This window comes from Panthera pardus, unplaced genomic scaffold (assembly GCF_024362965.1).
Source record: "Panthera pardus isolate Hobbes unplaced genomic scaffold, ASM2436296v1 HiC_scaffold_17, whole genome shotgun sequence".
Classification (NCBI taxonomy): Eukaryota; Metazoa; Chordata; class Mammalia; order Carnivora; family Felidae; genus Panthera; species Panthera pardus.
In genome coordinates this window covers 137817875-137827954 of record NW_026526732.1, presented here as the reverse complement: position 1 = coordinate 137827954, position 10080 = coordinate 137817875, and the positions used below count along the sequence as shown (strand labels likewise).

Sequence of the window (10080 nt, the reverse complement as noted above, 5' to 3'; positions counted from 1 at the left end):
ATGGAAAGAGTGGTCGATTTGGAGTGAGGAAACTTGGAAATGAATCCTAGTTTTTTGGGTGACCTTGAGCAAGTCCTTGCTCAAATTCGGCTTTCTATTTTGAAAAATGCAGCTGCTTAGGGAAGATAACATCCAGCAGGGCGCCTGGCCCAGAAAAGTGGTAGGTGATCCTGCCTAATCAGTGCCAATTATGAACAGGCATCTGCAGGCTTTGTGGACGGCCCATCCTTCACTGCCACCAGAGGCTACGGTTCCAATAATGACATCTGCCTGGAGAAAACCCACAACTCTTAAGAAAATTAAAAAAAAAAAAAAATCCAGAAACACTGAGCAGCTTTTCCGGCGGCCCTTGATGGCGCCGCCCCCACTAGCCGGGGCGAGTAGCCCTGCCCTTCGGGGGACCCCCGGCGCCTGAGGAGGGCGGGAGCGCCCCGGACGCGGAGGCAGGAGGACCGGGAGCGCGCCTGGCGGGACGCAGCGCGGCCGCGCGCGGCTGCGGCCGGTGTCCAGGCAACCCCCGGACGCGTCTCCGCGGGAGAAGCAGGTGGCCCCGCGGCCTTCCGGCCCTCCGCTCCGGTTCCTCGCCCGCCCGGCGCCCGGCAGTGGCAGTTCGGCTGCCAGTGGGTGCGTTGATCTCGCAGCCTCGCCGGAGGAGGCTTCCGCTGGGGGAAGGGGTGGAAGACCCGGAGGTGGAAAGGGAAGGAGCACCTTGGGCGGCGGGGCAGCGAGTGTGGGCGGCGGAGAGAACCCACGGGAACCCCGGGGGCATCCCGACCTGAGAAAAGCCCGAGGAGGGGGCGGGAGGGAAGTTCTGATTAAGATGCCACCCCTGCCCTCTTTGACTTTCAATGGCTTGTGGACTTTCTCTTTGCTTTCTTTGATGCCTTTCTTACAAAGGTCTTTTCTTTGTCTCCGGGTTGCTTTTCGTACTTAAAATCAACACATGCATAGATGAGTCCATGTACCCTGGAAAAGGTCCCTGGGACTGTTCTCTCCCCTCCATCTCCAGAGCGACCTGCAGCAGAGAGCTGGAGAAGGTTCAAGAGGAAGGAGACCCTGGCATGACCACGATGGAGAAGAGATACAGTTGAGTTGAAGAAATCAGAAGGGCTGGGTGTGGATTTGGTCGCCAGATCCAAGTATACCAGAGCCGGGAAGTTCAAACCACTTAAAGTGTACGGGGAGGCCAGTTTGCGGGCATATAAAAAGTAGTCTTTGAAAAGTAGCTTATGTCTCTTTTAACCCAAGATCTGATGAAGTGGATAGCAGCTCAAAGCAGAGATTCTCACAAATTAAGTCCTTGGATCTCATAACAGCCCAGAGGAATGTTACTAATGAGTAAAGAGAGCCAGGGGCGCCTGGGTGGCTCAGTCCATTGAACGTCAGACTCCTGATTTTGGCTCAGTTTATGATCTCACCATTAGTGGGATCAAGTCCCACATGGGGCTTGGGCCTGCTTGGGATTCTCTCTCCCCTCACTCTCTGCCCCTCCTCCGCTTGTGTACTCACTCTTTCTCTCTCAATCTCAAGATAAAAAAAAAAAAAAAAAAAAAAAAAAAAAGGGTCAGGGGAGCCAGAGTTTTGACCTGCCCAGTGCTACGGTCAATAAATGGAAATCTGAGGATTAACCACAGTCTTCTGGCCCCCCAAACCTGTGTCCTTCAATTTTTTCTTTGCTCAAATATTACTAGATTTGTGGCACTATTTATTGGATGGGCAGCTCGGACAAAAAATATGAACATTTTAAGGAAAGGCTTAAATTAAAATAATGGATAGTGGCTCCTTAATTGGTTCTGAAGGCTGAGGAGGATGTTTGGGGGGCACACCGCCTCTAGAGAACAGAATTATGAAGCAGAACAGCCACAGTCTCTCAGAAAACCTTGGAATGAGTGTATGCCTAGGTTGGCCTTTATAGGTGAGTGGCCTGAATGCTGGAAACAGTGAATGTTGTAGAATGTTCTGTCTGTGCCCCATCAGATCATAGCTTGGTCCTCGGCCCTTTGTATTACAGATCTTCTGTCTCCTCATTCTCCTTCACAAGTGCACAGAGAGCAGGGAGGTATGACTTACCATATGCATCTGTAAGCGGGGACCAGAAGAGCGGGAGTTGGAACCCAAAGTGCCCAATGTGGCTAGGTCAGCAAGAGAAAAAGGTTTGGGGATTCTAACTTTAAGCTCTAGGCTTTTCTGCAGTTCCCATGGTGAGCTCAGGTAACAGAGGGAGCTGCTGTTTTAAAGGTGGGGGAGAGGGGGTTCGTGTTTCTGAGTTAGGGGTACTGGAGGAGCACCAGAGTCTGAGATCCCCAGACCACATTAACCAGAGAGTCATGACTTCCTTTCCTGCTATGTAGGTGTGTCCGTTCAGGAGACCATATCTGAACTCAGCTTCACATGGAGTCCAGGGGTTTCGGGAAGGAAGGGGCTCCACAAACCAGTTGAACATGAATACAAAACTGTGGGTGTATATGCATTTTTCCAGCAAGGGGTGGGGGGCTGTTGTTTTCATTACTTTCCAGGGGAGTCTGTGATCTGAAGGGTTAAAAACCACAGTCCTAGACCCTTAGGCTGTTTGTGGAGCAGATAAACAGGGGTGAGAAACTGAGTGGTTAAAAGGTAACCACATTAAGCTAACTTGGCTTGATGTATCATTTTCTCCCTGCCAGACCATGCTATTGTGTAAATCAGCTGTGATGACAAGTATGTGAAAGTTCCTTGGTTATGTAAGGTGTTATTCCTGCCTAAAGAAATGGAAATAATTAGCGTGGATTCCACAGATGGTACCAAAGAAACAGACTTTCTTCTAAACTCTCCATTTCCCCCTAAATTTCTTTCTAGTCGCCAGAACCTTCTCTCGGTCCCTTCTGTTGAATCATCTTTTCTTATATCATTGTGTTTTGGCAACTTGTTAGAATTTCCCATCTTATGGCTTCCTGGACATTGAATTTGAATAACAATTATCATGCTAAATGATGACATTTTCAAGAAGCATGTGCCTTAGCTTCTTTGTATCATCTCAGCCTAGTGAGCTAGAGGGAGGGTGGGGGGGAGGTGTTGGGAGCTGGGCTGGAGAGGTAATTGACTTACTTGAAGTAACTGGATGTTACCTTTACACAAGGCGAGCATCAGTGTCAGAACAGAAGGGGTCAGACTTGCAATTCCAGCCTCTTCTACTGGAGGACACGTGGAGAGGCAGCCAGAGGCCACGTTTAAGTGTCTCTAGGCTGTAGAGGCTGAGTTACTTCTGGGAAGATCCTGTAGTAAGCTGGATTTGGGGGATGTGCCCTTTGCCTGTTTAGAAGAGAGACCGCTCTTCCTATGCTTGCCTGTCAGATAAGCTTTCCCTTTCAAAGCAGCCACAGGCCACTTTCTAGAGAGTTGCCAACACAAAGCTTCTTAAGCAAACAAGGAAATATGCTAAATGTGTACATGTGATTTCACTGCTTGCTGCTCAGGGTTATATAATATATTTAAATTTTGCCCCTAAAAAACAAAAAAACAAAAAAAACCCAGTGTTTGTTTTGTAATGTCATCCATAGCAACCAGTTCTTGCTTTGGTGAACTCGTAAGTCCTCTAGTGGCAAATATACAATTAGAATGTTTACATGCTATGAAAAGGCAACCACTGTTAAAATCCAGGGGCAAAAATTATTATCAGTAAATGCTGTAATAACTCAGAGCTTACATATGATTATCAACCTAGAAGATATATCTGCTCTTGCTTTTGTCTTCTCTACATATGTGGATCCTTTCTGATTCCTTATAGATAAGGTTCATACTTTTTTCATAGCTATGTTTCTGGAAACAGAGGCACTGGATCAAAAGTGCACTTCTCACGGACTTTGGAGGATGCATATGGCCAAAGTGCGTTTTAGTAAGATGGAGACATTTCTACCAGCAATGTACAAGAACACCATTCCTCTAACCTCTGCCAATCTTAGGTTTTTGCAGACTCCTAGCAAATACTGGTATCGTGTCTTTTTTTTTCTTTTTTTTAGTTTTTTATGTTTATTTATTTTTGAGAGAGAGAGAGAGATAGAGTGCAAGCAGGGGAGGGGCAGAGAGAGAGAGACAGAGACACAGATCTGAAGCAGGCTCCAGGCTCTGAGCTGTCAGCGCAGAGCCCTACGTGGGGCTCGAACTCAGAAATGGTGAGATCATGAGCTAAGCCGAAGTTGGATGCTTAACCAACTGAGCCACCCAGGTGCCCCTGGTATTGTGGCTTAAATTCAGCTCTTTGATTATTAGGAAGGATGGATATCCCCCCCCACCAAATGTATATTGGCTATTTGTGTGTGTGTGTGTTTAAAATTTTTTTAAATATTCATTTATTTTTGAGAGGCAAAGGGGGAAGGGGCAGAGAGAGAAGGAGACGGAATCCAAAGCAGGCTCCAGGCTCTGAGCTGTCAGCACAGAGCCCGACGCGGGGCTTGAACCTACAAACCCCAAGATCCTGACCTGAACCGAAGTCGGATGCTCAACCAACTGAGCCACCCAGGTGCCCCTGTGTGTGTTTAATTCATTACCTAATGATGTCTTTTGCCCATTTTTTCCTTGGGTATTTATTTTCATTTTATAAATTTATAAAAACTCACAATTTGGCATGACTACTAACTCTTTTTCTTGTTGTGTATGCTATAAACTTTCCCCCAGTTTATAGTTTTCTGTGGAGCTTTTAAATGGATATGTTTTCAAATCACGTATCTTTTCCTTTATTTCGCCTGTATTTGATAATCTTTCTTAGAAATAACTTCCCCAGTCTAAGATTATGTAAACATTAAATTATCATTTTTTTCAGGTACATCTTTTATTTTAAATCTGATATTCAAATCTATCATTCATCTGGATTTATTTGGGGATTAATTAATTTTATTTTCATTCCAAATGATTAGTTGTTTCAGCAATATTTTTGAATAATCTATTCTTTCCCCACGACATGAAATGCCACGATTATATAAAGTTTTATTCTATCTACATTTTCTATTTTGTTCTCTTGATTAATCTGTTAGAGTCAGGGTCAGTACTATCTTGATTATGTGACATTAAACTACATTTTATAAATTATACTCTATAGCTCTGTCACCTTGAATAGGTTACTGGACATTTCTGACCCTCAATTTCTTTATGTGTAAGGTTATTTCTATTCCATTTGTGATTATGGTATTTCATTGCTAATACTGTTTACTTGTGTTAAAAATTGTTTTTTCTTAAACTTCACTTACCTATATTATTGGTACTTTCCACGAAGCCATACCAAAGTTCTGATAATCTTCTCTATTTCATTCATTTCTGCTTTTATTTTTATAATATCCTTTTTTTTTAACCACGTTGGGAGGTTTATTCTTTTTTCCTTATTTTTTTTGCATTGCAAGTGAGCTCATTAATTTTGGAATCTTTGTTTTTTAACCACCTGTCAGTTCTAAGATGGACATTTTTCAGCGTGTGGACATCTCTGAGGTTGGATTGGTCTTACCAGAGCTGTGGGCCCAGCAGCAGGTGTGAAGCAGTCTTTATAAGCTTTGCTGAATGAGCCCTGAATAATATGGAGGGTGTGTCTGTATCTTGGAAGAAAATTCCAGAGGCAATCGAGGAGCACTTATTTAAGAAGTGCTGCATCACCCATGTTCTTGCTGCACTGAGGTCAATTTGGGTGGAAAATGTGGACATCAGTGATTGAGTTGAAAAGTGATTCAGTAATCAGGCTTTTGAATGTAAGATTTAAGAAGGCCTTAACCAGGGGCCCCTCGGTTGACCGTCTGACGCTTGGTTTTGGCTCAGGTCGTGATCTCACGGTTTGTGGGATTGAACCCTGCGTTGGGCTCTGCACTGACAGTGTGGAACCTGCTTGGGGTTCTCTCTCTCTCCCTCTCTCTCTCTGCCCCTCCCCTGCGTGCACGTGCACGCTCTCTCTCTCTCTCAAAATAAATAAACTTAAAAAAAAAAAAAAAAGAAGGCCGGGCACCTGGGTGGCTCAGTCGTTTAAGCTGTTAGTGGCTCAGGTGATGATCTCGCGGTTTGTGAGTTTGAGCCCCACGTCGGGCTCTGTGCTGACAGCTCAGAGCCTGGAGCCTGCATCTGATTCTCTGTCTCCCTTTCTCTCGGCCGCTCCCCTGCTCACGCTCTGTCTCTCTCGCAAAAACATATTAACATTAAAAAAAAAAAAGGTCTTAACCAATTTATTTTGCTTATATTTTCCTTCTTTAAATATGCACATGAATGATGTGTATTTAAAATATACATCTAAGTAAGTCTGAAAGAATGCTTCAATAAATATATAATAAACATTCTAAGTGGTAGAGCATTCTCTCCTACTTTAATTGGCAACCTTTGTTCTTTGTGGTACATAAAATAATAATGTTATTACAGTTGCTGGTGTCTCATATTTGGTGGAATGCAGTAGGTGCATTTCGGGCTCTAGTTTCTACTTACCGCTTTATTTGAGTCCCACAACTTTGATTTATAGTACGTATGTCATTGACCATTAAGCACCTCGTGATTCCCCTCACGATTTCTTCTTTTATGTGAAATATTTAGAAGTGTGGTTTGAGTTTCCAAGCTCATGGATGTTTTTGGCTGTCTTTTTATTATCGATCCCTAAAATTGTATTGCATTGTGGTCAGAGAGTGTGGTCTGTGTTACATTGGTTGACGCTACTTTTATGGTTTGTAGGTGGGTGGGTGGTTACGCCTTTGGCTACCGGGACCCTGTGCTCTCCTCTTCACAGCTCCCCTCCCCTGGGCTCCAGTCCATCCCTGCTACTCACACCTCAGGCAACCAGTTGACCCTTTCTGTACCTAGGGCTGTTGTAGGTGCTGTGGCATATTCCAGAATGGCTCCTCCCACACTTGGCCGGCTCTGAGAATCACCTGAGGTGCTTCTTTAACATTCGGACACCCGGGTCTTGCCCTGTAGGTCGGAGTTGGAGCTCTGGGATCTGAGTTTTGGATAAGTGCCCCAAGATGATTCTCATGACCGAGCAAATTAAAAATGTGGGTTCCCAGGCCTCACTTAGAGAGATTTGTGATGGGATATGAGAATTTGTATATTTTTTTAATGTTTTATTTATTTTGGGAGGGGGAGGGGCAGAGAGGGGGAGACCCAGAATCCGAAGCAGGCTGCAGGCTCTGAGCTGTCAGCACAGAACCCAACTTGGGGCTCGAACTCACAAACCGTGAGATCACGACCTGAGCTGAAGTCGGACGCCTAACCGACTGAGCCACCCAGGTGCCCCGAGAATCTGTATTTTTAACAGGCCTCCCAGGTCATTCTGACGCAGGCAGTCTTTATGCCATACCCTGAACAACCTGAGAATGGGGATACTGGGAGGGGAGGGGAATGTACTCAAGAGTCACAGAAGTCTGACTCTTATTTTAATTTTTTTTTTTTAATTTTTTTTCAACGTTTTTTATTTATTTTTGGGACAGAGAGAGACAGAGCATGAACGGGGGAGGGGCAGAGAGAGAGGGAGACACAGAATCGGAAACAGGCTCCAGGCTCCGAGCCATCAGCCCAGAGCCCGACGCGGGGCTCGAACTCACGGACCGCGAGATCGTGACCTGGCTGAAGTCGGACGCTTAACCGACTGCGCCACCCAGGCGCCCCTTATTTTAAGTTTTTAAAAGTTTATTTGTTTATTTATTTTGAGAGAGAGGAAGAGAGAGAATCCCAAGCAAGCTCCACACTGACAGCACAGAGCGTGATCCAGGGCTCAAAATAACGAACCGTGAGGTCATGACCTGAGCCAAAATCAAGAGTCGGATGCTTAACCGACTAAACCACCCAGGCGCCCCTTTTTGTAATTTTCTAATCACCGGAGGTAACGTTGTGTCTATTGGGCTAAAGTTATGCATAAAGAAATGCAATATCCATTCATCTTTTTTTTTTAATGTTTTTATTTATTTTTGAGACAGAGAGAGACAGAGCATGAGCAGGGGAGGGGCAGAGAGAGAGGAAGACACAGAATCCGAAGCAGGCTCCAGGCTCTGAGCTGTCAGCACAGAGCCCAACCTCACGAACCCGTGAGATCATGACCTGAGCCGAAGTCAGACGCTTAACCGACTTAGCTACCCAGGCCCCCCTCTTGGAAGTTTCTGATGGCAGTTCTTTGGATTATTCATCAGTCTTTCTATGAATCAATCCTTTGGAAAATTGTATTAAGATGCTCAATATAACTTGATTCAGAGGTTATGTCTACCACTTAATTCAAAGTAGACAAACTCCGGAGGGACAAGTAGTGCAGCATTGTGGTTAGGATTTTTGACTTTAGTATCACGAGAACCAGGATCAAATCTAGATCTAGATGTTTGCTTTCTGTGTGATCTTAGGCAAGTTGCTTAACCATCTGTGCTTTGGTCTCCTCATCAGTAAAACGGAAGGATAAGCAATGCTTATGTCTGTGGGGTATTATGGGAATTAAATGGGATAATGTGTGTAAGATGTTAACACCATCCCCAATACACAATAAATGCTCAATAAACATTATTTTTAAAAAATGTTTATTTACTTTTGAGAGAGAGAGAGAGAAAGAGAGAGTGGGAGAGGAGCAGAGACAGAGGGGGACATAGGATCTGAAGCTGGCTCTGTGCTGACAGCAGAGAGCCCAATGTGGGGTTCAAACTCACCAACCGTGATATCATGACCTGAGCCAAAGTCGGATGCTCAACCAAGCCACCCAGGTGCCCCTAAACGTTATTTTTTTTGTTTTCTTTTTTTAAAATAATTTTTGTAATCCAGGGGACACGATGGAGGGGTAGATATTTCGTTTCATTAACGAACTCCAATGGTGATGTGTTGCAGGTGATTTTCTGGAATCTAAGGGATGCTTTGCTGGCACAACATCCTCTGGAAGAAAGGTCAGCCCCTCATCTTCTGCTGAAACATGTCCTAGTGTGAGTGAGCCTCCAGTCCCCGGCAAAGTGTCCGTTCACCTAGAGTAAGTAAGAGGCCAGTACAGTCCATACTGTTGGCGTAAATTCTGACTGGGAAGCCAACAGTCTAAGAGGTAGAATGACATGTTTGGCAAGAGCATAGATTCTGGAGCCAGGCTGTCTAGGTTTAAACCCCAGGTCTGCCAACTTCATCTGTGTGAACTTGGGAAAATCACTTTACCTCCCTGGGACTCAGTTTTTTATCTACAAAATGGAGATAATACTTCATAGGATGGTTTTGAGGATTAAAGGAGGTAATGCATGGAAAGTGATCGCAAGACTCTCTGGCACACAATACATGTTATATGCATGCTTGTCATTATCAGATGTAAAAGCAAGCGAAACTAAGCTGTTTTTGTTTTTAATGTTTTAAAATTTCATTTTAGAGAGCGAGTGGGGAGAGGGGCAGAGGGAGAGAGAGAATCCTAAGCAGGCTTTGTGCCTAGTACAAAGCCCGACACAGGGCTCGATCCCACAACCTGGGATCATGACCTGAGCCGAAATCAAGAGTCAGCCACTCAGTGGACTGAGCCACTCAGGTGCCCCCTATTTCCTTTTCAAATGGAAATGATTATATGGGTCCTGCCTACATCGCAGGATTATTAGAAGGGAGCAAAGAAGACCAGCGTCGTGACGTTGCTTTGAAGCCCTTCAACCGGGAGAGCGATGTGATGTCGTGAAAAAACATCCCATGATTTGATAACTGATAACTATACCTGAAGACCAAAGCCATCTGTCGACTGTAAAGCTACTCAAACAAGAAGTGATTGCTTTTACCGCTGAAAATAGTTTGTTGTAGGTTTTGGTTTTGGTTTTTTGTTTTTAATGGCCAGGAACTTCGCGAAACACGATGCTCTGTTATTACAACCATTGCAGCTTAGGTTTGTTTTTTGGTTACTTCTTCCTCTTCCCTTTATCTTTGTTGATTTTTAATTTCCATTTAATGGTTTTATTGAACGTGCATATCTTTTGGTAGCAGTTTTTGTGGAAACGTAATTCACATACTGTGTAATTCATCCTTTCAAAGTGTGCAGTTCAGTGGTTTTTAGTGTAGTGAACAGAGCTGTGCAACCATTACCACAATCAATTTTAGAACATTTTCATCACCTCAAAAAGAAGCTCTTGAGCAGTCACCCCCACTGTGGCCTCTACTCTA

At 44.5% G+C, this 10080-nt stretch overlaps 1 protein-coding gene across 4 annotated transcripts in view; it reads left to right on the top strand.

Moving 5' to 3' along the window:
- Positions 1-333: 333 nt before the first annotated feature.
- SPATS1 (spermatogenesis associated serine rich 1) overlaps positions 334-10080 on the top strand; it is a 28172-nt gene continuing 18425 nt past the window's right edge. For 3 of the 4 annotated variants that reach the window (XM_019457302.2, XM_019457300.2, XM_019457298.2), the window contains exons 1-3: positions 334-624; positions 952-1086; positions 8794-8929. In XM_019457302.2, coding sequence (XP_019312847.1) covers positions 960-1086; positions 8794-8929 — 263 coding nt within the window. In that variant the 5' untranslated portion in view covers positions 334-624; positions 952-959. The remainder of the gene's footprint in view (positions 625-951; positions 1087-8793; positions 8930-10080) is intronic. The other variant, XM_019457301.2, reaches the window with a different exon arrangement.